At 44.7% G+C, this 27,472-nt stretch overlaps 1 protein-coding gene across 13 annotated transcripts in view; it reads right to left on the bottom strand.

The window, feature by feature from the left end:
- The window catches only part of NRXN3 (neurexin 3), a 1,334,999-nt gene that overhangs the window by 1,199,426 nt on the left and 108,101 nt on the right, over nucleotides 1-27,472 (bottom strand). For 8 of the 13 annotated variants that reach the window (XM_077820371.1, XM_077820372.1, XM_077820373.1 and 5 more), the window contains exon 2: nucleotides 23,177-23,190. The exons of the other annotated variants lie outside the window; for them this stretch is intronic. In XM_077820371.1, the coding sequence (XP_077676497.1) occupies nucleotides 23,177-23,190 (14 nt within the window). The remainder of the gene's footprint in view (nucleotides 1-23,176; nucleotides 23,191-27,472) is intronic. 13 annotated transcript variants of the gene reach the window in all.

Genomic DNA, 27,472 nt, shown 5'->3' with positions numbered 1-27,472 from the left:
TAGGCACCCTATATGTGGGGAAAATTCTGCTTCATCTAGATCTCAACACATCCTGAATTTTACAACCTGTGACATGATATTGAGAAAAAGTTAACCTGGTCCTTGGTACGCTATCATCTGTATTTCCCCACCACACACACGTATGCGGAGACTTTGGCAAACCAGTAAAGTGCCTGAAATCATTATGGCTTATTGCTAAAAGCAGCCAAGTCAGCAGGCTGTAAATTGGCCATTCAGCACTCTCAGTTTGACCAAGGCAGGAGTGGTGGTGGGGGGGAGTTTTGGGTGCCACAGAAAGGGCAGCTTGACCCCGCATCCTTCCTGATAAGAATTGTGTTGAAGTGGCTGATACATACATTTTCGAAGAGCAGGATGTACCCCAGGAATGTCTATTGGGGAGTCAAGGCTGCAAACTCAGGAAAAACCCACACCTGGTTAATCAATAATCAAAAGGACCCTCTTGCTTGACTATTGAAACTGTTTACTTAACAAGCTTTCTTTAAGGGATATGTCATTCTATTACTAATGTATAAATAAGGGGGAAGTTTGAGGTAGTTGGACATTTTTTGGACTCTCCCTCTGGTACATCTTGCAGTCTCCACCAGCAGACAGAAGATTTGGCCACCGGAAGCCTGCCGCTGTGCCACTCGAGAGCCACACTCAGCTTTGGTAATTATCAAGGATTGGGGGTGTTTTACTAACCTTTTGCAGATGTGTGTAAGTGCTTGAGACTAAGTAAAGTTTAGCTTTACATGAAAGCACTCTTGTGTTGTCCTGTTTGTGCCAGCCATCTATTGGTCGGGCGGCCGTGTCTCCCTTGATTTATTTCCTGACACCACCTCACACAGAGTAAAAGTTACCAAGAGCTTTGGGTTGAAAGAACCCCGGGTAACAGAATTTGGAGGCCCCAGCGAGGATGTGGTAGAAAGGAAGGAGACGGATGGTACAAACAGTTTGTAGTTTGTCCATTGCAATAGGAGGTAAAAGACGGTGGGGTCGCTCCCGACAAGTTCCCGTGTCGCAGTTCGCGAGTTAATTTACGGATACATTCCATTACTGGGACTCAGAACTCAGGCCGATTGCCTGCTCAAGTGGAGAAATTATGTCCAGAGAAAGGGAAACAACTGGAAAGAATGAACAGTTGAACATGATGTTGGGAAACAGCTTGACAGATTTTGTACAAGAGTATGGGGGTAATGGATCCTGGAAGCCTGGTGCCTTCACTGGCCCCGGAGGTTTCCTGCAGCTCCACAAGCAATGGGCTATCTGGGTTAGTGCAGGAAGGTGGGGAGGTCCGAATGTTAGGGCAAAGAAAAAGGCTGCTTTGCAGGGGTTGTGGATGGTTGCAACAACACTGGATCAGGAGATAGATTGGTTAAAAGACCAGGTGCAGGAATTGGAAAGAATCAGAGCGGAAAAGGAGAGTGAAGTGATTAATTTGAAGGCAGAATCTGATGCTCTCAGAGCTCTCAGTGTCTCTGACACAAGCAGCACAGACGGTAGGAATGCAGAAGCAGGTATGTGACTGTGAGTGGGTCAGTAGTAAGTTGCAGGAGGAAGCGTCTGAGTTGAAACAGCAGACCACAGAGAGCAAAGCTGCAGTCAGAGCCCTTTTGAAGGATTCACAAAGCAGAACCCAGGCAGACCACAGGGAATGCCAGAGACAGATTTGTGCCCTTAAGGCTCAGCTGGGAAAGCAAAGGGGGACCATGGCAGCGATCAGAGGGAATTGTAGCTGGGAGGAAGACATAGAATCAGAGGAGGATCCCAATGCATGCCCCCCTTATTGCAATTATGAGCTGACGGACCCTGGTGAGTTCACCCTGGATCCCATTGGGCAGTCTCCATATAGTGCCCTACGGGAATCACTGGAAGAGCTGCAAAGGCCTCCTCCAATGGCCCCCATAGTCAGTACCTCTGTCACAAAAAGGTCAGGGAGGAACAGAGGAGCAGGTGGAGACTAGACTCTTTACCCCTGACCAGGTTAGGGCAGTAGGGAAATCAGTTGGCCCGCTGAGTAAGAGCACAGACTTGCGTGGATGGTAAGAGTATCTGGCATGGCTGGATTCACTACAGCTGCTGTGGCAGCTATATGCAGGGAGTGTATGTCCCCCAAGGATTTTGCAGGGCTCCCTTATGATATCCAGATGGGGGCCCCACCTGGAGCAGATGATACAGAGAAGCATATAAATGTGCAGAAGGAAGTAATACACATCCTCTTCCCGGGAGAAAGCCCCACAGTTATATTTCACCAGGAGAAGCAACAGGCCGGGGAGAGAGTAGAAAGTTATGTAGCCAGAAAGAAATTGGCATGGAGACATTCTGGGCTGACAAATGTCATTAACCCAGACTTTGCAGCCCCCCCTTTCAAGCAAGCTTTAATCCAAGGATTTCTCCCTTTAATTCGTATGGCCTTAGTGGGTATGGATCTGGAAGCAGTTCGAACAAGAGATATTGAGGATAGAGCAAAGTAGGGCTATGAGGTCTAAAAGGATATGCACCCTCCTAAAAGGAAACCTGATAAGTTGGCTGCTATAGCCCTTCCAAATAGCACACAAGGAAAAGAAAAAGGAGACAGACCCCATAAGGATTGAGGCAGAACCCCCGACCCATGGCATGGGGAAATTTGGAAGCAGCTTTTAAAATATGAGCCAAAGGAAATGATAGACCGACTGCCTACTGCTGAACTCCTAGGGAAATTGGCAGAACATGAACTGGCTGAGCATCGAGGAAAAAGCACCAGTGCACCACCGATTCCTGCCCTATAGGGAGGCTGGGCACCCCAGGATCCCCCAATTGTGGCACACTTAAACACCGATGAGTGGGGGAGGTTCACGGTTTATGTGAAGTTTGCAGGAGGGGCATTCGGACAGAATTTACTAATAGACTCAGGTGCCACCTACTCCCTAATTAGTATCCAAAATAAACACCTGTTTGGACCTCCGGCTGAAGTCAAAACCTTACAGGGATTTAATGAGGCACAAAGCATTGTCCCCTTCTGTAAAAAAAAATCCCATATAGACTGGGGACAAAGAAGAGCCAAGGGCAATTTGGTTGATGGATTTGGGGGGAGAAGGTATTCTAGGAATAGATGTTCTGAGGGAATTGAGCATGCTAGTTGATTGTGCTAACAGGGTTTTGTGGGAAGTGCCTCCTTGCACCCCATGGGAGCCTGTGGAGATTTCAGACAGCTATCGAATAGCAGCCCTTAAGGCATCTGAGGAATCGGAATGGCCTGCTTGGCCCCCAGAAGTTTTAGCAATTGCAGAGAAATACCAGGAGGTGTGGGCCAAGAATAAAATAGAATGTGGTAGAATTGATGCAGAAATCCTAGTCACGGGCCCTGATCCTCTGCCCCAGAAGCAGTATTGATATCCAAAGGAGGCGGAAGCTAGCCTAAAGGAAACAATTGATGGGCTTTTGAGCCAAGGAGTATTAGTGGAACATCCCTGCACTAACAATGCTGCCCTATAGCCCGTCCTTAAGAGTGATGGCAAAACCTGGAGGCTTTTGGTGTATTTTCGCCCCCTTAACCAGGTGACTCCAACTATGGCCCCCGTAGTGGCTAAATATCAGGAGGTAATGGCTTCCATTGTAGGAGGGGCCCAGTGGTTTTCAGTTTTAGATTTGGCTAACGCTTTCTTTGCTATCTTCTTACACCGGGACAGCTACTATAAATTTGCTTTCACCTTTCAGGAAAAACAAATGTGTTTTGCCCAGGTCCCCATGGGATGGAATAACACACCTGTTATTTACTATGCCCATGTAGCAAAAATGTGGGAGGGAATGCCTGAAAAGGATAGTGTGATTTCTTATGTGGATGATGTCCTGGTCTGTACCCAGACCCAGGAGGAAAAATTAAAGGTGTTGGACAGAGTGCTGCAAAAGATTCAAGAACCGGGGTTTAAAGTAAGCCCAAAGAAGGCCTAACTGTGCTCCCAGCAGGTACACTATCTTGCGGTAACCCTGGGACAAGAAGGGCGCTCCCCTGACCAACAGAGGGTTGAATTCATTCTCAAACTCCCAGCCCCCACAAACATAACTGCTCTGAGATCCTTCCTGGGCATGGTTAACTTTTCCCAAGATTTTATAGAAGGGTTTGCAGAAAAAGCAGCCCCACTGCATGAATTGTTAAAGAAAGGCGCAGAATGGAACTGGGGCCCACAGCAGCAGGAAGCCATGGCCCACTTAAAACAAGCCTTGGCACAAGCCCCAGCCCTATCATATCCCCGGGTAGGAAAACCATTTGTATTACAATTAGCAACTACAGACAAGGGAATGGGAGCTGTGCTAAGCCAGAACCATGGAACAGGTCTCCGACCTGTAGCTTATGCCTCCAAGACCCTGAGTGAGCAAGAGAAGGGATTCACCCCATGTGAAAAGGAGGTCTTGGCACTCGTTTGGGCACTACAGCATTGGGAATACCTGGTGGGTTTGTCCCCTGTGTTACTGAAAACAACCCACTCCCCAGTGACGTATGTACTCACTGGTAAAATCAATAATGGCCACGTATCTAGCCCTCAATTGGTAAAATGGACCCTTGCTTCATTAAACACAAATGAAGATATGGAAAAAAACCCAGTACTGTCACCAATACCTTACGGCCTCCTGATAGAGAGGGAAGAGCACGAATGCCCATTACCTGAGCCACTGCCTCGGGAGCCATCCCTCTTCGAGGGAGGGGCCATGCTGAGTGAAATGCTGGGAATAGCAGATATTGTTTGGTTTGTGGACGGCTCTTGTTTTTACAAAAATGGCCATCCGCATGTGGGCTTCGCTGCTGTAAAAGTGCCTACGGATGAGGTGCTAAGGGGACATGTACACCATATTCTGCCCAAGCAGCCGAAATTGTGGCTATAGCAGTAGCACTGGAAAACACCCCTGCCACTCAGGAGGTAGCCATTTTCACAGACTCAGATTGGGTCCTTTGGTCCCTGGTGGATTGGGTACCAGAATGGAAAAAGAGAGGGATGAGGTCTGCAGGCGGGAAACCCATAGCCCATGCCAACAAACTGACAAATGTGTGGGCATTGGTGGAGGCCCGGGATACTGTGGTACACATGGGAAAAGTCAGAGCACACAAGAAGGGGACTGAGGAGTCAAAATGGAATAATCGGGCAGATGAGGAAGCAAGGACGGGGGCCAGAGAGGGGAAATTGTGGCAGCCAAGAAATGGGAAAGGTATAGCTCCTATAGCAGCAGCCTGAAAAAGAGACTCAGTTCACATAGATTTAATAACCCTCCAAAGTCAGGATCCCAGCCTGACAGAGTTAGTGAAAAAGGGAATGCACCGGGAGTAGAAGGTGTGGCAGAACGAATCAAAAGTAATTCTGGCAACTAAGGAAGGGGAACCAGAAGCAGTCTGGGTGGTTGCCCTAGCTCATGATGGAGGACATCTAGGAGTAGAGAAAACCTTAACCCGATTGCAGGCTGCTGGCCACACATGAGCAGTGACTTGGAGCAGTTTGTAAATAACTGTCTACCATGTGCAGCCAATAATGCTGATCCCAAAATAATCAAAGAACCTCTGAGACATCAGAGAATAGAGGGACCATGGGCCCAACTGCAAATTGATTTTATTGGGCCCCTACCCAGGACCACAAGTGGTAATCGGTATTGTCTGGTGATTGTTGATCCCTTTACTAAATGGATCGAGGCTACCCCTACTTGAAATAACACAGCTCAAACCACAGCTTGGGTGCTCATTGAACAAGTAATAACCAGATTGGGCACCCCAAGGGAAACTGATTCACATCAAAGGCCCCACTTTATTGGGGAAATCATAAAAGGAATCTGCCAAGTGTTTGGGATTAAACAAAGATTACATATAGCTGGACACCCCAAAAGTTCAGGGAGAGAACTAACCATACTCTCAAAACAGCTCTCAGAAAAGTAGTAAACCAGCAAGGGAAAGATTGGGACCAAAGCCTGCCATTTATCCTGATGGCTATCAGGGGGTCCGTGGCATCGCATGGAGTAACTCCATTCAAGGCGATGACTGGGAGAGATATGTGTCTCCCAGAACAGTGGTGGGTTGATGGAACGCCAACCTACAACCCCGCATCCTCACAGACCAATGGATGCAGCAGCTGTTAAAAGTTGTTGCTGACACCCATCAGCAGGTTTCCGTAGCCTTGGGAACTAACATTCGGAAAATGGACAAAAGAATGAACAAAAGAACCCATCTTAAATCCCCAAGAATGACAGGTAGGAGACATGATTATGTATCGACAAGTAAGGGGAAAAGCACACAATCTCAGTCCTATTTGGGCAAGACCTGCTAGAATCTGTAACAAGGCTAGCCCCACTGTCTATCTGCTAGAAATTCAGTCAGGAAAGAAAAACATACTGAAGTGGTTTCACTCCTCACAGATAAAACGATGGAAGAGAAACCATCCCAGTCAGCATTAGACGAAGCCCAGCATCAGGCCCAGGTACTCCCAGCTTGGGGGAAACATGATTCAGACATCAGTGAGTCTGAATGAATATTATCTCTTAAGATGCTTCACAACTCACTCCCTCTTGAAGGGGCTTGGGGGGGGGGGAACAGTCTGTGTGTTTTGTGTTACAGAGTCCTCAGTCAGCAGATGTCCAACAGCCCTGCCTGCAATGTGGTCCTGGCTGTGTATGTTGCTATCTGGACTCTTGTGTTTGTGGGTCTATGCTTCTGATGTACACCAAAAGCTATCGTCATCGAAACATGGGAGAACCACGCATGGAAGACACTGGAGTGTGAAGTAAACAATACCCTTGACATTGCTTCAAGTCCCGCATATGTCTCAGGGGAAAGCCTCCATCTTCTTGGACCCACAGATGGATACAACCCCACTTCCGTGAGGTTAAAAGGTTTGAACAATCTAAACATCACGGTCGGAATGAGTGGGGAAGCAACATGTATACTGGTTTGGACTGTAAATGATAGTCCACTTGGGCGGCTAAAGAATCCCAGAATGATTGGTGGAAACATCACTATCCTCATGCATGCCATAATCTTCCCTTCCCCTTTTTGGCCCGGGAGAGCAGATTTATGGGTGGGAGGAATTGGAAAATACTACCAGATAAAGTAGGCTGTCATTGGGTGGGAACAAACAGGATGCTGCATAATTGTAACCAACCTAGATGTGCGCAGCTGTGGACTGACCAGCCTGATAAAACAGCCCCTGGAGACCAAACAGTCCGATTTAAATTAGAATATGCTGTCTACCTCACTGGGAAGCAGACAAAATTTGGAAAAAACAGAATTGCAAATAATCACACCAGGAGGGGAATGGAAGACCCTCCCGTCCTGTTCCAACAGGAACCAGTGGCCACGCAAAGAGGAACTCCTGTCTCTGCGATGTGGAGATCAGCATCAGTTAATCTGGTGTGCTAGTGAGGAAATTATCAACATGCGGGTTAGCATGACAGGAAAATGGCTTCTGCGAGGGCCTCATGGTGTAAAAAGTTGCAATGTTTGGGTCTTGGACCCACCAGTCACCAATTTAATCAGTCCCTATGTTGTCCAAACTAATGTCAAAAAGCAATTGGTTCTTGACCCTACTCACTCCCTCAAAAAGGTCATTCTAGACCTAAGTTTGACAAAGGTCTCAGTGATAGAGCCCCGGTGTAAGCAATTTGTTCCGCCCTTATTTGAAGGTTGGAAAAATTGGATGGAAACACACAGTATTCCCAAATCAGAAAGTTCTAGCAGGGAAAGTAGAAGGGTAAAAAGAGACTTATGGGGAGCAATTGGAATGGGAGGAGCAGTCCTTAACAGCATTAATGAGGATGTGCTTGCAAACAGGATGAATGCAATGGGAGCTCACATAAAAGATTTGGCTACACCTATTAGGGTCTCATTCGAGCAATTAAGGTCTCTGCAATCCAAGTAGCAAATATCTTAGAGGAATGGGGAAAAACCCAAGAGGAAGACCATCGCAGCCTCTTGCAGGCTGTTGGCACTTTAGCTACGGCATGTATGCAAATGCAAGTATGGATGATTGATGTAGTAAAAGATATGATTCGTGATGGTATGAAGGGGGTGCTCCCAGTAGAAATCAGAAGCATCATCTGGAAAAATTCCACCCAAACTGAAAGAGAGTTACAGGTCTTGTGGAAAATGGTAAATTTCACCTATAATCAAGAGTCAGAAGAAGCCACTGTCTTTGTTTTGCTAATGTCCCAAGCAGAAATAAAATGGGTTTCTCCCATTGTGGCTTTAGGCCTCAATATTAATCAGACCATAATAGAACCTATCGACCACAGAGTGTGGGTGGTAGAAGAGGATCAAAAATGGAAAACGGTAGAATTGGGAGCCTGTTTAGAGGAATCTGGAATTGGATATGACTGTAACAAAAATGGCCTCCAACCTCAGGATGTATGTTTGGAAGTAACTGAAGGAAAAATGCCATTATGCTATTAACCCATTTGTAAGTAACAATTCTGTGTTTGTGTACGTAGGAAATCATTGTGTATGTCTTCGAAGTTGGTGTCCTGTGTTTCTTGTTAACTTTGTGTATAAAGTAAATCATAATCCTTATGAGAATAAATGTTTCTGTCATATTGTAGCAATTAGGGGATGTGATTTTGAATTTCATGTACCTGAATTGAAATATAGCCAGTTAAAAGTGTCTTATACTTTGTATTCTATTGTAAAACCTGTGCCCCTTTTAACTGCTTTACAAACATTGCTTGTACACCCTGATTTACAGAACCAGTTACATACTGCAAAACAGGAAGGGCGCAGAGTCATGGTTACTGTGCATCATAATGCCAATGAAATTAAACGGGTATTTGCAAGAATTGGCCAGGACCTGTCACACCGCTGGTGGGAAGTATGATGGGATGGTCCCCCACTGGTACAGGCATCCTGAATTTGGCCCTACACCCCATCATAATAATCTTGGGGTGCCAAGTAGTAGTGGTTTTTGTCACCAGCCTAATGACATGCTGGATATGATGCAAAATCCGGCAATTGCAAGTTTCCCGACAGATGAGTCTGTGGTTACTGCCACCGGTACTCGTACCCCTGGGTAAGGAACATATCGAACTTATCGCCCCTCCCTCAACTGGGAAAGGAGGCTAAGGTGCTAGCTTGTCAATTGGTATGCTGGTGTGCTAAGTATGGGATGCCAACACACACACACGCACACACTTTAATTTCTCATAGGGCACGATAAAACAATCAGATAGTAATCTTGATCGCAGCTGACCTGGGCCTGATTCCAGCTAGTGCCGTAGAGCAGTGATTCTCAACCAGCAGTACACATACCCCTGGGGATACGCAGAGGTCTTCCCGGGGTACATCAGCTAATCTAGATATTTGCCCAGTTTTACAACAAGCTACATAAAAAGCACTGGCAAAGTCAGTACAAACTAAAATTTCATACAGACAGACTTGTTTATACTGCTTGTTTATACTTGTTTATACTGCTCTATATACTATACACTGAAATGTAAGTACAATATTTATATTCCAATTGATTTATTTTATAATTATATGGTGAAAATGAGAAAGTAAACAATTTCAGTAAGTGTGCTGTGACACTTCTGCATTTTTATGTCTGATTTTGTAAGCAAGTAGTTTTAAAGTGAGGTGAAACTTGGGGATACGCAAGACAAATCAGACTCCTAAAAGGGGTAACAGTAGTCTGGAAAGGTTGAGAATCACAGCCTATAAGGCTCCATATCTCATACCCTGATTCCCTCACCCAGTTGGTTCCTCAGGGTGGGGTTGGAGGGAACTGTTGTGCTAGAGGTAAAAGACTGCATATTCCATGCTCCAAAACCCCTAATTCCTCACACCTGGAGCTGGACTGGAACCAGTGCCCTAGAAATGAAAGACTCTGCTTTCTATTCCCTGATCCCTTGAGACAGCCAGTCCTCTCTTCTTATTGTAACCTTAATGCTTTTTTCTGTTTTAAGGTGTTTGATATACAACAATACAAAATGGTTTCTCTCTCCTACCCTGTTTCTCTCCTTCTTTGATCCAGGCAGGAGAAAAATAGGATAATTAGATTTTTATTTCACACACACACACACACAAAATTTCCATTTTCAAAATGAGAATGGCTCCTTTAAAGAAAGGCAGATAATGGATGGAGAGCAAAATGGAGGGAGACAGAAATGATGGCCATAACCCGACAGATCCATAGTTAGAATATTATGTTTGATTTTCACAGTGGAGTGTTTTGCCTGAAAATTGCTTTTTTTCTTCCCTGCATTTCTTCTATTTCTTGTCATTTTAAAAAGGGACAGAAAAAGACAAAAAAAATCTATTTGAATGTTTGCTCTCAAAGTTACTCTGAACTATTGATCCAGCACTGCCTTTAACTCTCACTCAGGTGGTTTGGATCCAGGTACAGCACACATACACCATTAATTTCCATAGCACCACTCATGCAGCATCCTAAAGCACTTTATAGAGCTGACAGCACAATTAGAGGGTTCAATATTAACAGGAGAGGGAGAGAGAAAGAGAAGTAATTCTTCCACTCTACTCAGCACTGATAAGGTCTCAACTGGAGTTCCGTGTCCAGTTCTGGGCACCACACTTCAGGACAGATGTGGACAAGTTGGGGAAAATCCAAAGGAGAGAAACAAAAAAGATTAAAGGTCTGGAAAACAAGACCTATGGAGGGAAAACTGAGTTTGTTTAGTCTAGCAAAGAGAAGACTGAGGGGGAACATAATCTTCAAGTACATAAAAGGTTGTTGTAAAGAGGAGAGTGATACATTGTTCTCTTTATTCACTGAGGAGGGGACAAGAAATAATGGGCCTAAATTGTAGCAAAGGAGATTCAGGTGAGACATTAGGCAAAACTTTCTTACCATAAAGATAGTTAAGCACTGGAACAAATTACGGAGGGAGGCTGTGGAATCCCCTTGATTGCAGGTTTTTAAGAACAAGTTAGACAAACACCAGTCAAGGATGGTCTAGATAATACTTAGCCCTGCCTCAGTGCAGGGAACTGGATGACCTCTTGAGGTCCCTTCCAGTCCTACACGTCTGTGATTGCAAAAATACTTTTAACTAGAAGGCAAGTTAATGAGGTGGAGAGGTACATGAAGCTTGCTACAGAGGAGAAGGTTCTTGCACAAACAAGAGCCACACTATATGAAAGAACAGAAAGGAGGCTGGTGCATGCATATGAGGAGGGTAAGAGAGATAAAGCTGGAGAGCTTTACAACCAAGGCAGGGAGCTCTGAAATCAATCTTGAACTGAATGGGGAGCCATTGAAGTTATTTGGTTTTAAGCTAGCATTTCTCTCTTGCACATCACAGTGGTATGACTGGGTTTCTCGGTATCTGTGAGGAGACGAGCCCAAGCCAGTGGTATAATGTGGCTAGGCATGTGTGCAGGTAGGCACCAGGCTTCTGAATGTGCTGGATACTGGAGATTTGGGACTTGGGTGTGCTCCAGAAAAAGGCATTGTACTAATGGAGACCTGTGGCAAGAGGTCAGCAGAGGAGTTGGCAGAGCTGTGATGATCACAGGCACTGTGGCAGAGGTGACAACAGGCAGATTTCTCAAAGGCGGGGGAGGAGGAGAGAACATATGTAATACAACATTGTACAGACCTGGATGGCCACATTCCCCTAGCCTCTTTACTGCTTCCGTTCACTTTACAGAAGATGGTAAGCATTTAAGTAAGAGTGGATAGCTGCCTCTATCTTCCTCTGGTTCATGGACCACTCTGGGGCTTAGCCATCCAGGTGCTTAGAGTGAGGCAGCATTGCACATGCCCAGAGGCAGAAACATAGGTTACTAGAGAATCATAGAATATCAGGGTTGGAAGGGACCTCAGGAGAACATAGGCACCTACAGATTAGGCAGCAGCCAAGTGGGGTTTTGAGAACCACAAAGGATCCTAAAAACAGGACTTAGGATCCTAAATCAGGGCTTAGGCACCTCCGTACCTTTGCAGATCCAGGTCCTATTGACTGCAATGGGCTTTGAATTAGACTTTACATCCACTAAAAACCTACACAATATACGTGTCTCAACAGTGTGCTGAACTGTGCAGTGAAACAACTTGATATCATGTTTAAATGGATTATTTTCTAAGACAAATTAAATACAAATTCAAATGGAAAGTTTAGTTTGTATCAAAGTTTAGTTTAGTATTGTAGTTTATATCCATAGTTGTGTAATGTAATATAAGACAACATAAAAACACTACACTGTGTCACAGTTAAAGTTACTCAAAGTACCACAACTACTACTAATTCCTTATTTTTAGAGGCACTAGATCCCACAGTGATTGGCCCATGTGTACAGATGGATACAGTCATCATCCCCTGTTATTTATTTTGTCATTAAATTCTATTTCTTTTACACTATCAACATTTTCAGTAGGCCAAAGATTTCTGTATTGACAACATAACTGCATGACAGAAATTAAGAGTGGGAGAAAACTGGAGGTTTTGGCAGCTGGATAAGCGACACTGGGAAGGTGTGGGGAGAGGGGTCTGTTTGGGATTGTGGGATAAGCATTTTAACCATGCGTTTCTGCTAAACTGATCAGCAGCGAAAAGTTAACAATGCTGATCACTAAACTGCCATTGTAGGTTTCAATCATAAGCCCCATGAACGGGGCAGTCCCACTCCTCTCAGAATTTTTGTTTCTGACCACCCACAGCCACAGGCAGGCATTGCTACATCAGTTACATTCAGGCCATGTTTTCAGGTCATCTTCTACTCGGAGGTGTAGAAACAATGGGCCAGATTCTCATGAGATGCAAAGATAGAGATATGCTGATTCACACCAGTTGAGAATCATGCCCAATGTTTTCAAAAGGAAGTTACTGCAGCACAAATTCTGCAGCAAGGGCTGACTTCTGGGTATGGGATACCTGGGGCCCAGTCATTAGTGCCATTTTGCTTACTGGGAAAGCCAGTCCCCAGTATGGCAGGAAAAGAGAGTGGTCTCTGCTTTCCTAGCACAGCATTCTAAGCGTACTGTATGTCTTCAATGCAAAGTTACCCCAGACTCTTATTCAAGTGCTTTCAGTCTGGGCTAGCGGGCAGTGCTGGGTATATGGGTTAAAGCCCAGCTTCCTCTTTCACTTGGGCTGGTAACCCACCCACTTTGCAGTGAGGATGTAGGCTAAATCTCTTGAGGGCTGATAGTCCTCCAGTGCCTTTCCAGTTACCATGGGCCCAAGACAGACAAAGTCTCCAACAATTCACTTGGAAATAACCATAGAGAAACTCAACTTACTGCAGCACAAAGGGATATGTCCCTAGAAGTCCAGTGACACTCATGGGTGAGTGCAGCATCAGTGAGGACACACTAACTCAGGTAAGGCTTTGCAATGCAGCTGCTCACACTCAGGTGCCTATCACCTGGGCTAACACTGCAATGAAGATATACCCTATGTTTCCAACACTCTACACTGCACCACAGGCTACTGGGAAGCTGATAATTGGGGCTGTGTTTTTCTTTTTTCTTTTGGTTAAATCTTGTTGGCATTTTCTGGTCACAGCTCATAAAGTTCTTAAAAACCATGTGAAGAAAACTGTGCCACAAAGAATCACAGCAAGTTGTTATGGCAACTAGAATCTTCAAAGTTACCAGAAATTAAACATCTTTTTTTTAAGTGGAACATGACCATTTTCCACACGCCTCCTCCCTCCCCACCATGATTTCTTTCTTTGTTCTCAGAACGGCCAAGCTATCGGGTTGGGGGGGTTGTCTTTACACATCCCGCTTCATATAAAATACGTCTCGGTAGGAATAATTATAACTCTCCTCCATCTCCAAAGACAGCAAAGAAAATTAAGGAGGGAGTAAAGCAAATGTGCTCAAAGAAACATCACACTAGACTCTGCCATGATCCCCAGCTCTGTCGGGAAGTCAGGCCTTCTGGGGAAAAGCACAGCATGAGTTTAATGATGTGGGAGCAGGGTAAGATTGCCAACTTTTTAAAAACATTCCCTTTCTGGACAACATCAGTGCATCATGATACCCAGTAAGTGCAGTGCTGGTCTAGTGGTTAGGGCTGGGGACTGGCAATCAGTGCTCCTGGGTTCCACCCCAAACTCTGTCACTGGCTCACTGTGCGGCACTCGGGTCAACGTTTTCAAAACTGGCCATTCGTTTTATAAGTCCCTGCAATGGGGAACATTCACCTCTCGAAAGGACCCCCTGCCTGAGTGTGTGGGGGCCTGCACTTTCTCTTCCCATAGCCCTGCTTGGTCTTAGGTCCTTAATGAGTCCTGTAGTCTATCAATGGTCTCAGCCCTGGTATTGAGCCATACCCCAGGGCTTCCCCTGGTGGCAATGTTCTTGCCCTCTCTGGGCATTTCAGGCCCCTCCTGCTAAGCCACTAAAGGGTTCAGTTCCCCTTCTGGGGTACCTCAAAGTCCAGGCCACTTCCCCCAGTGGCTAATGGAGGATGGGGGAGACCCAGGCCCACCCAGCCCAGGGACCCTGTAGATAGCAGCCATCTGCCATGTCCCTTTATCTAAGCCTTGCTGCTGTTCTAATTCCCTGGGCCACTTTCCTGCAGCCCCGCACCATCTTCACCCTTACCTCAGGGCCTTGTGCTAGAGTCCCAGCAACCAGCCCAGAGCACCTTCTCGCTCTCCCCAGCTTCTGGCAGTGCTGCCCTGTACAAGGTCCTGAAGCTCACCCAGCCAGCCACATGCCTGCAGCTCTAACAAGGAACTGAATTCACTCCAGCCCAGCAGCTCTTCTTATACTAGCCTGCTTAGCCCTGATTGAGGACAAAGCCACTCTAGGCAGCTTGGAGGACCCTCTCCATTGGCCTTTTCTGGGGCAGGGTGAGCAGGGCCATGAGGCCTCCAGCAGGTACACCCCATCACAGTCCCATCTGACGAACAATGGGTCTAATTTTCAAAGGTGCTGAATACACACAGATCCCACTGACTGAAGCAAGGGTTGTGGGTGCTCAGCACCTGTGAAAATGAGGTCCAGTTGGGCTCCCAACAATGGAGACACTCAACATCAATAGCTACTTTTAACAATTTTGGCTCTGTCCTTTCTATACCACAGCTTCCCCAACTGTAGAAGTGACAGTGGCTCCCAGAGTCTGTGATCCACCCATTGGATCACATTCCCTTAGAGAAGCAGGAATAGAACACAGGAGTTAATATATATAAATATAATATAACCACTAAGCCAGGGCTTGAAATTGTACCCAACACCTCCTAGTTCAAGATCAACACCTACTAGACAGGATGAAATATATCTGTACCAAGAAGCCACACTTCCCAAACCCACAACCACTGCAATTAAAGACACTATATCACTTGATACTCTAATTAATTGTACCATGCTTTTTCCTTCTTTCCCTTCCTTGTTTCACTCCTTTTCTTTCCTATAATAGAGGATAGTGTACATTTTCCTGTGTTATCTTGGGTGTCCTATCTCTCCCCCTCACCGCTTCATCAATCCCTCTTGTCTTTCTTTCCCTACACTGGGTTCTCGCTACCTCCCCTCCCATATCCGCTATGTGTCGCACTTCTCCATATCCCTCTCTCTTACTTAATCCATCTGTCACTCCCACCCACCCACATCCACTCACACTATAGTATCATTCAGTCACTGCCACCAACCATTTGTAGTTTGCAAAATTTACCTGGCAGTCCAGGCTAGAGGACTCAGAGCAGCTCTGCTGTCCAAGAGCATCAACCAGATGAGAAGCCAAGCTCCCCATTGGGATAGGGAAGAGGGCTTGGATTTCTACAGTGTGCTGTCCCCCACCCCTTTTGGGGGCTCTGTCCTTTGAAATCTTCATCTGGAGATTTCGATCACCAATTTCTGGCTCAAGAAGTTCAGATAAAGCAACATCTGAATCAAATTCCCAAACCTTCTGAAATTCATTCTTCACTCGATCACAAGTGGTTGGAGCAAGGCAGATTCATAGCAAAAACTTACCAGCTGGCCCTGGAAATTCAATGCCCCTGCTGCCACTCTAACTTGAGTTAAAATGTTTCACTGCTGGATTCCATTTTATTTTTGTAAACAAACTCTAAATGAAGGCACGTTCAAAATCCATTTTTAAATTTTTTTAAAATCCCACTAACATTGTCTTGGCTCTGAAAGCTGCCAGTCTTGATCTTATCATAGGCAGCAAGATTGTTTTCTTTAGTTTTTCACATAGGCAATTCAGAAGAGGCAGGTGGCCCCTTCCTTTCCCTTATCATTCCTATTTATATAGCACTGCTGGGAGCTGGAGCCCCTATCTCATGTAAGACTCCCTTTTCTTTCTCCCTTTCCCTCACACATTAGCTCTTACAGAACTGGATCACCATGAATGGCATTTATCTCAGGTGATCTCCGAAGCCGACTGCGGAAGCACAATGCAAGCTCCATCCCCATTAACAGTTCTCGCTGGTAGGTTCAGAGCATAAAAAGGTAGCCAAACCATTCTGTCCCTATTTGAAAAGATTTTCCATCAATTTTTCTTCTGAATTTCAAATCCAAGTAATGTGTGTGCTGTTCTCACAAGCTCCCCTGGCTTTCAAAGGGAAGGTTTCTAACAATCTAAAACGTACTTTCCATGGGTTAGTCTTGACTGCATTCCCTTCATGGAAGTTAGAGATGGAAGTAGGCAGAGATGGGCCCACACCAACTATCAGGATCTAAACAGGCCTAATCTTTGAGGATCAGGATCTAGAGATCCATCTAGTACAGTATCCTGTCTCTGACCATGGCAAGTTCTAGATGCTTCAGAGAAAGATGCAAGAAGCCCCATAGGATAATTAAAGGAAATGTATTCCTTACCCCTACCAGTTAGTGCTTTGTTTATGCCCTGACGCATAAGGGTTTATATTTCCTTCTAAAAAGCTGCCCTATCTAATGTAATGGTGGATGTTCTCATTAGACATTTCTGGATAATCCTTTTGGAATCCTGCTAAGCTTTTGCCCAGAATGGTATCTGATGGCAATGGGTTGCACAGGTTAATTATGTGGTATGTTTAAACAAAGTCTTAGATCAGCTTTAAATCTGTCATTTTATAATTTTTACTGAATGTCTCTTTATTCTTGCATGATAAAAGGATAAAGAGGAGCATCCAGTTTGCCTTCTTGAGACCATTCATTATTTTCCATACCTTTATCATGTCCCATGCTATTCATCTCCTCTCTAAACTAAATATTTCCATTCCTTTCAATCTTTCCTCACATGGAAACCTTTCCAGGCCTCTCCTCATTTGGTTTTCCATCTCTGAATCTCATCTGTTTCTGCTATATGTTTTTTCAGATATGAAAAACTTTTTCCAGTTTTTCCAGAACTGAAGAGAGTGTACCAGGTGAGCATGTTCCATTGATTTATATAATGAAATTAACAGATTTTCAATACTATTTTCTATTATTCTTTTTCTGTCCTAGGTTTTTTTTTTAATTAAAGCTTCTTTTATCATTGCTGGTATTCAGCAGAGGTTTTGATTAAGCCACCCATTGCTAGAACAGCCTCTATTTTGGCACTTTCAGTACCACTGGGCTTGGGATGTGTGGGAAGTAAAAAATAAAGGGGGGAAAATTGTGAATTTTTTCGAACTTGAAGGCCCTTTTGAATTGTGGGATGAAGTAACATGACAAAGGTCAGAGTTAATATTTTACCCAGCTCAGGTTACCCATATGAGCCTCAGACAAATTTTCCCAGAGGCCTATAAAGTACACAGTTGGCAACAAAAGGCCAGCCCACAGTGGCTTTCCATAGATGAGAGACCAGCAAGAAAACTCAACCAGATATAATTTGATATGGTGATTATTTGACAGCAACATGCAAAAGGATTAGAGGCATGGCACACCAGGCCTACTCTCAGAGATGTTCCGCTACCCCATAGAGCCTTTCCTCCTAAATATGACTGTCTATGGTCCTTTTGAACTGGAAGAGACAAATGCCCTCTGCACTGTTTAGTCAGTGCCAAAGGTCTAACTAGAAAAGGGGGAAGGCAGCAGGCAGTCCCAATAATGGTGAGTGGGAATAAAACACTACACAAAAGAGATTTTACACCTGAAGACATCCTAGTGGAACATTAGCTGGAGCAGCAGCTTGGGGATTTCAGCCACTCCTGGAACAGCTCTGCTAAACAATGCACCTCCTTTCTGACCAGCAGTATCCTTTGCTATTTCAGTCATAGAATCATAGAATATCAGGGTTGGAAGGGACCTCAGGAGGTCATCTAGTCCCACCCCCTGCTCAAAGCAGGACCAATCCCCAACTATATCATCCCAGCCAGGAAATCCAACTCCACACGTGCAACTCAGCTCATGTACCTCACTCCTGATCTGCACCATTCCTGTTACTGTAGTGCTGGGCTCCCCACAGAGCTTTGCTGATAACTTTAACCCACTCTGTACTGCAGCAACCCCTTCCTCAGCAGAATCAGACAAGCCTACCTCACTCTTTTAGTTTTGCATTATGGAAAAACAGTCCACGAGCAACGAGGCTGAGACCCATCAAACTCATTCCATTCATCATGCAAGCCACGTTTGGCCTCAGCTCTGCAGACCTAAAAAGGCAGTACACCACCACAGCAGCCACCTTATTTAAAAAAAAAAAAAAAGGAGCAAGCAGCAGCTGCAGCATGGGCATCAGGACTGCACAAATCCCAGGAGCAAAGAGTTCCTTTGGAGTTTCTCCAATGAAAGCTGAGTTGATCAGTCAGGAAAATCAAGTCAACCAAGCCATTTCCACCCAAGCAGGAGCCAATAATGAGGCCTCAGTGTCACTGGATGTGGGGAGGGAACCTGTCCCTTCCAGTAAGCTTCTCTTGCATGAACAAGTAGCTTGGGGGTCCACACAGTGGCAGAGCGGGCCCCAGGCGACCTCACTCTTGATCTTTCAAAATGAATTCTTCTCCCCAGATGACAGCATTCCTGCTGCAGCAATTACATGGCAAGAGCCAGAGTAAATAGAAGCAAACATATCCAGTGGACCCCCATCCCTTTGTTGGAGCTGGCAGCTTCCAATTAATTGTTAAAATAAACTGCAGAATACCATTTCCATTCCCTTTTAAAAGAGGAAGACACAAACCTTCACCTCCCCAGATACTCCCCCCCTCACCATCCCCCTGACCCTTGGCCAGGAGTAAACTGAGACCGTTCCAGAAGCCGACTCATCATGAGCCCTTCTGCTCCATTAAGCAAGCCCATTTGGTCATGAATGTACATAAAACAGGCACCGAGCCTCTGCTCTCATCTATTGACAGAGCAGCAGAGGCCAGTGACACATATGATGAGCTTTCAGTCTCTGTAACAGCAAATGAGATCTTCTCAATAGATCTCCTGGGAGATTCTTATCTGCACATTGTCGTGGAAAAATTAACCACGCGTTGTGTTTGGATCAGAACAAGCCTGAGGCTCCTTTATTGATTACAAGCGCAGGGGGGTAACAGCTCTAAGTAGCTGCCCTAGCGTATACAGAAAATACAGGAGCTGAAAACCACAATTTGTTAAACCCACTTCCTTTAACAGCATTTTCCTTATTTGGCATATAGTGCAAGTTTCAACAGTACCTTTGCCTTATTTGGAGTTTAGCAAAAACAAGCTTTTTCTGTTATTGACAGGTGTTTTCTTTGCGGTTAATGTTTTTTTTTTTTAACTTTTAGCGGTTATGGTTACATTTTCTTAAGCTGTGCTGTTTGCAATTGCCCCTTAATGGAATTTTCCACACTCCTTTTTTATGCTTCATATACACAGTTAGCTTGATCAAAGTTTTAGGCCTACTTGGGAAGTTTAGGCCTACTTGGGTCCACTGAATTTTTCCTCCACAACATGGAGCAAGTACAATTTATCCACTCAAGCACTGTTAGTAGCCTAAGGGTCAAACAGGCTGGTAGCAGAAGGGGAAATAGACAAAGCTACTGTTGGCAAGCCATATTCAGCCTTCTCCAGCCCCCCAACCATTCCATCAGACCTCTTCTGCTCTGGATGGGCCCACCATCAAGAGAAACATCCAACAGGATTGGAAGTCCAAGGCAAAAGCATGATCAGTAACGGAATACTGACCCTTTAACCACGTGGTCACCAGTTCAAATCTGGCCTAAGTCAGCATCTTAGGGTATGTCTACACTGCCCAAAAACAAAACACAGCAGTGACTCTCAGAGTCCAGGTCTACAGACTTGGGCCTGCAAGGCTTGTGCTTCAATGTTAAAAATAGTAGTGTGGACACTCCCACTTGGAAACCAAGGAGGGGTGTGGGGGGAACCTCAGAGCTTGAGCTCCAACCCAAGCAGAAACATCTACACTGCTATTTTTAGAGCCATAGCACAAGTCTGAATTTGTAGGCCTGAGACTTGCTGCCGTGGAGGGTATTTGGCAGCGTAGACATACTCATCGTGTCCTGTGCAAAATAAGCTGGTGAATCTCAGCCAATTTCTTAATGGACAGGTGATCACATCATTAAAACCCATACCAGAACTGGCATGTCTAAGCCCCTTTGTTGGCTAACTCAGCAGAGAGACTAAGAACGGGCCATCAAAATGGGACTCCCCCTCAAACTTCTAGAACTGGTCCCCCATATTAGAGGAGACACTGACAGGCAGGTGTGTATTGTTGCTGGCTGTGTTAAACCTGTTCTGTGCTTAAATAGAGGCCTTCAGTCTCCAGCAACTGTCAGGCTGGCATTGCTCACCACACTAAAATTCACTTAAGGAAAGAATCAGTGCTTCAAACAGCATGAATTAATTTATTACAAGCTCTTCCTATTCACTGTTGCAATCAGTGTTCTCAGCCTCTCTCTATTGATATTTAGTTTAAGCAGAAACACTTTATCACCAGCCTTATGCGAGGTGGGACACTTCCCAGGGACAGCATACGCTCTCACCGGTCAGATTCCCCACTGTTCTGAGATCCACCACTAGCAGCAAAATAAGGAAAACTTATAGATCCCTATTCTGTCCTTGTTTAAGCCCCTGGAAGACCATTCAAATCAAAGGATCTATAGCTGAGAAGAGACTGGGCTCACTGTTCAACCATTTACCTATGCAGCTCCCATTATGTTACAGAGAAGGAACATACCTGGAGGTTAGAACAAGGGATTGGGCACCAGTACACCTCCATTGTGTCCTTGGCTCTATCACTAACTTGTCATGTGACCTAGGAAAGTCCCTCCACCTCTCTATGCCTGTTTCCCCATCTGTAACAGAGAGACAGTGATATTGACCTGCCTCACCTGGGGACTGTGAGCTTGATTAATGTCTTTAAAGTGCCTTGAGACTCTCAGATAGATCAGCAATAGAAAGAAAGTACTATGAATGGGGACTCGAGCTGAGAGTTTACTCCTAACACCATTTTGGAACTTCACGGGGAAGGGAGCATCGTACCCACTGAATGGCAAAGGATTTGTTATATGAATAGCAGAGAACTTTGACAGAATACATTATTAATGCATGTTAGGGAAGCCTGTAGACTGAGGGTTACTGAGAAATGAGGTCAGTCTATGAATATGGGGAGTAAACACGACTGCCTGAAGGTTAATACTGGTGAAATACCATCTAAACACCAACTTCATGCTAAGGGCTTGTTCCTATCACTAGTCAAGATTAATCCATTAAAGAAGGTTGTCAGTGACCCCCACTTTCGACTTCACTCAGTGAATATCTCTCCGTTCAATAACCCTTCATATTCATGAAGAGTTACTGAATGAGGTCTTTCTTCCTCACACTACATTTCCCAAAGCTAATGTGTGGGTTTTTTAAAATAAATTGATAAAAAATAATCTCTTGAGAGGCTCAGATTCTCTGTTGGAATAGATGACCAGAGACACAGACAGTTAGCAAATCAGTGCAATACAGCAGACTTCCAGAGATGGAAGAGATCTATCAAGTATTACCTAAGCCATACCAGTGCAGGATTGTTATCTATAGTCTATTCTCTAGTTGCATTGTCCAGTGCAGTTTTAAATTTCCCAAGACACCCAGCACTTCCCTTGAAGAAACTGTTCGTCACAGCTCTTGCTACTAAGAAATATTTCCTGATATTCTGTGCCTAGATTTTCCATTTCTCAGTTTTCCTCACATTATTCCTTCATAATAATTTATAAATAGTAATAATAATTATAGTACCTTTTAACTGCAGTGAATTTATTTGAGAGGGGAATTTGGTCCAAACATATTGAAGCCAAAATTTCAAACTTGAGTATTTAAGGTTAGCAACCTAAATCTATATTTAGGCACCTAAATAAGTGACCCTAGTGTCAGACATAGTGTTACTACTGTTATTTCTTATTTGTTTGGCAATAGCAGATAGAGGTTAGGAGGAAAGTTCAAGGAGATAATTGGCACCACTGTGTACAGGGTTGCTGGACCAAAGAATCCATCATCTGCTGAGGCTTGAGTCAGAGCACTGTGCCTGGTGAATGTATGGACAGAACTCGAAGTAGCTGCTCTGCAGATTTCAGAAAGAGGGACATCTTGCAGTAATGCTACTGAGGTAGCCTGTGCCCTAGTTAAATGAGCTTTGATACCACACTGAAAAGGAGTTTCTGTAGACTGGAGGAGGATGCAGCCAGAGACCCATTTCAAGAGTCTCTGAGAAGAGATGGTCTCACCCTTCAGTCTTCTGACAAATGAAACAAACAGACAAGGAGATTTTCAAAATGTTTTTTGTCGGATCCAAGTAAAAAGTCAGAACCCTTAAACATTTAGAATGTAATCTTGTCGTCTCTAGTGTTGTAGGGATTTGGATAAAAAACAGAGAGATGAATAATTTGCTTCACATGGAAGTCTGATAGGACTTTAGGAACAAACTTCAGATGTAGTTAGAGGGACTCCTTGTCTCTGTTAAAGACAGTATAAAGCAAGTCTGCCAGAGGAGCACCAAACTCACCAACCTTCCAAGCTGAAGTGATCGTTGTCAAAAAGGCTATTTTTGCTGTTAAATACAGGAAGAAGGATGAATCCAAGGACTCAGAATGGTGGCCATGTGTCAAGGTTCCTTCCCCACTCTGAACTCTAGGGTACAGATGTGGGGACCTGCATGAAAACCCCCTAAGCTTATTTTTACCAGCTTAGGTTAAAACTTCCCTAAGGTACAAACTATTTTACCTTTTGTCCTTGTATTTTATTGCTGCCACCACCAAGCGTCTAACAGATATATAACCGGAAAAGAGCCTGCTTCAAAACGTCTTTCCCCCCAAAATCCTCCCCAAACCCTATACCCCCTTTCCTGGGGAAGGCTTGATAAAAATCCTCATCCATTTGCATAGGTGAACACAGACCCAAACCCTTGGATCTTAAGAACAATGAAAAAGCAATCAGGTTCTTAAAAGAAGAATTTTAATTGAAGAAAAAAAAAAGAATCTCCTCTGTAAAATCAGGACGGTGAATACCTTACAGGGTAATCAGATTCAAAACATAGAGAATCTCTCTAGGCAAAACCTTAAGTTACAAAAAGACACAAAAACAGGAATATCCATTCCATTCAGCACAGCTTATTTTCTCAGCCATTTAAACAAAACAGAATCTAATGCATATCTAGCTAGATTACTTACTAAGTTCTAAGACTCCATTCCTTTTCTGTTCCCGGCAAAAGCATCACACAGACAGAGAGAACCTTTGTTCCCCTGCCCCCCTCCAGCTTTGAAAGTATCTTGTCTCCTCATTGGTCATTTTGGTCAGGTGCCAGCGAGGTTATCCTAGCTTCTTAACCCTTTACAGGTGAAAGGGTTTTTCCTCTGGCCAGGAGAGATTTTAAAGGTGTTTACCCTTCCCTTTATATTTATGACACCATGTAAGTGCTGCTAGTAATAAATTTAGATCCCAGAAAGATTTAGGTCAAGGGACTGGAGGGAAAGTTCTCATACTGCTTTTAAGGAATTGGACTGTCGTGGGATGAGTAAAAACATAGTAGCTCTCTACAGGAGGATGAAATGTGCTGATGGCCGCAAAATCCATTCTCAATAAGCTGACTGAAAGTCCTGATGTCTTTATGGAGCGGAGGTAGTCAAGAATACAGAGAAGTTCTGACTCTTTCAGAGGAAGTGATATTTCTGGCCCCACAGGGGAAAACACTTCTACTTAGCAATGAACAGCGACATGTAGAAAGTTTTCTATTAGTAAGCAAGATGGATTGCACCACTTTTGTGCAGGTTCATTCTATGGCTGTTGCCCAACCAAAAACCAGATTCTGAGCTGGCGGGAAGTTGGGTTGGAATGGCTGGTTCTGCCACCATTCTGAGAGAGTAGTGTGGGAAACTATTGTTAATGAATGCACCTATGGTTGGTCTCTTGCAGGGCCATGGTGAACCAAAACTGATGGAGCAACTATCATTCTGTATTCTCCAGAGAACCTGAGGTATGAAAGGAATAGGAGGGAAGGTATACATTAATGGTTCTGACCATGGGACTAGGAAGACACCCCATCTGGAGTCCAGAACCTTGCCATTGTGAGATCTAAGTATTTCTGGTTTGCTTAGGGGGAAGAGAAGTCCCAGGACAGGCACCCCCATTGTTGGAAGATTTGTTGGACCACCAAAAAGTAGAGCTCCCACTGGTGGTCCTCGTTGAAATGTCTGCTGAGCCTGGCTTCCAGGGAATTTATGACTCCTTCAAGATATACGTTAAGAGGGTGATATTGTGCTGGATGCACCAGTTCCACAGTCCCACCTCTTCTCTGCACAGTGGTATGATCCTCGCGTCTCACTGCCTGTTTATATAACAAATAGTGGTCATGTTGTCTGACCTGATCTGGACATGAGTGGAACAGAAGATGGGTAGGAAGTGTCTGCATGTCTCATAGACAGCCCGTATCTGTAGCAGGTTGACATGAAGTATGGACTCCTGTGGGGTCTGCAAGCCTGGGGCTATGTGTTCATCCAGGTGTGCTCCCCAACCCAGGAGAGACATGTCAGTAATTAGTCTCTTCATGGGAGGAGAGGAAGTGAAGGGGATCCCTCTATATATGTTGTTTCTTTCCACCACATGAGAGAGGCTTAAACTGGAAGGGAGAGAAAGACCTACTTCTCTAAGGAGTTCTTGTTCAGAATATAGACTAATTTTAACCAGGTCTGAAGTCTTCACATGTGCAATCTTGTGAATGGGGTCATACAGGTGCATGCCACCATCTGCTCAAACAGCATCAGGAAGAGGGCTGAGGCATATTAGGACACTGAGGTCCATCAAGACAAGAAACCTGTCCAGTGGTAAGTATGCTTTGGCTATGGTTGAGTTCAGGGCTTCTCCAATAAACTCTGTAGTCCATGTAGGTGTTAAAGTGGATTTTCTTGGATTTACCTGAAGCCCCAAGGACAAGCATAGGTTCAGTAGGGTAATCACTGCCATCTGTACTTACTGGTGGACTTTGATACCACATGGAAAAGGAGCCAGTCATCAAGGCAGGGAGATATGTGACAGTTGAGTCTGTGGAAGTCGGCTGCTACCACTTCAATGGTATTCATTTTGTGAATACCCTCGGGGCAGCTGATAGCCCAAAGTGGAAAACTTTGTACTGAAAGTAGTCCATGCCCAACATAAAATGCAGAAATCTTCTGTGGGCCAGGTGAGAATCTTTCAGTGAGTGGCTGTGATGGGTTGGGTCATAGAGACCCCCTTGGGACTGCCACCTGATGTGCTGAGACTACCTCTGAGCCCGTTTTTCCTGGCAGCTTGAGACTTCAGTACCCTGCCTTGTTCAGCCAAACACGCTAGCCACTGCAACCACAGACCCAGGTCTGAACCACGTCCCCCAAAAGCTGCAGGCTTAACTGAAAACAGCGTAACAAGTGCTCCTGTCTCCAGCACCCAGATACCCAGTTCCCAATGGGGTCCAAACCCCAAATAAATCTGTTTTACTCTGTATAAAGCTTATACAGGGTAAACTCATAAATTGTTTGCCCTCTATAACACTGATAGAGAGATATGTACAGCTGTTTGCTCCCCCAAGAATTAATTACTTGCTCTGGGTCAATTAATAAGCAAAAAGTGATCTTATTAAATGAAAAAATTGCAATTTAAGTGATTACAAGTAATAACAGACAAAACAAAGTAACTTACCAAGCAAAATAAAACAAAAACACATACGTCTAAGCCTAATACAGTAGAAAACTAAATGCAGGTAAATCTCACCCTCAGAGATGTTCCAACAAGCTTCTTTGACAGACTAGACTCCTTCCTAGTCTGGGTCCAGCAATCACTCACATCCCCATAGTTACTGTCCTTTGTTCCAGTTTCTTTCAGGCATCTCTTTGGAGAGGCTATCCTTTAAGCCAGCAGAAGACAAAATGGAGGGGTTTCCAGGGCCTTATATAGTCTCTCTCTTGTGGGTGGAAACCGCTTTGTTCTCCTGTGTAAAATCCCCTCAACAAAATGGACTTTGCAGTCACCTGGGCAAATCGCACGTCTGTGAATGATTCAGCTTTTTGCAGGCTGACACCATTGTTTATATGTTAGTTTGAACATTCCCAGGAAAGCTCAGATGTGGATTGGCATCTTCCAAAGTCCATTGTCAGTTAAGTGTTTCTTGATTGGGCACTTACTGAAAATAGTCCTTTCTCAGGAAGCTGACCAAATGCTTCACAAAGGCTACTTAGAATCAAACAAATACATATCCAATATTCATAACTTCAAATACAAAAATGATACACACATACAGACAGCATAATCATAACCAGCAAACTACAACCTTCCCATAGCCACCCCACTTGGCCTCCTCTGTATAAGAACTGGTTCAACCATAGGACCCTGGTTGCAGCAATGATCTATACAGTCACAGTTCATGTCAATAACATCACAGCGGTGTATCTCATCCATATTCTCTCAGAACAGGGAATACCCTTTGAAGGGGAGGTAGAGGTCCTCCACTGTTGCTAGTACCTCCTTAGAGAACGAAGATGTCTATAACCAGGAGGCTTGTCTCATGACCATTGAGCTTGCTAGTGAGAAGGATGCCGTGTCTACTGCATCGAGTGCTGCCTGTAACAGTGACCATGCCACTAGCTTCCCCTCATCGAGTATGGCCTGAAACTGAAGCTTACTCTCTGGGGACAGTTTTTCAGAGAACTCTACCAGCCTGTTATAACTGAAGAAGTCATACTTCAACATGAGGGCCTGGTAGTTTGTAATCCTGAAGAGGAGGCTGGCTAAATAGAATTTCTTTTGCCCAATGTGTCCAGCTTCTTGGCTGCTTTATCTGCAGGGTGCCTTTGGAAGGTAGGTTAGGTTGCCTCCTCGAGTACCAATGAGTTAGGGTGGGAAAATAAGTATTCTGTTCCTTTAGGGAAGACAAGATACATCTTTTCAGCTCTTTTTGGGGTAGGAGCACACAGGTGGACAGGATCTGCCAAAATGTCCTTAGCCAGGTCAAAGATGACTTAATTCATGGGTAAGGCCAGCTTGGCAGGAGTTGCTGAATGGAGCATGTCAAGCAGCTTGTGTGTTGGGTCCTGCACTTCCTCCAGTGGAACCTGGAAGGTGTTGACTGTCCTCCTGAGCAGCTCTTGGTATTGCCTGTAATCAGCAGGTAGAGAGGGAGAGACGAGCAGTACCACCTCATCTGGGGATGAGGACAAAACTATAGG

This window comes from Eretmochelys imbricata, chromosome 6 (assembly GCF_965152235.1).
Source record: "Eretmochelys imbricata isolate rEreImb1 chromosome 6, rEreImb1.hap1, whole genome shotgun sequence".
Classification (NCBI taxonomy): Eukaryota; Metazoa; Chordata; order Testudines; family Cheloniidae; genus Eretmochelys; species Eretmochelys imbricata.
The sequence above is the reverse complement of the archived record's forward strand: the minus strand, read 5'-3'. Positions and strand labels throughout refer to the sequence as shown.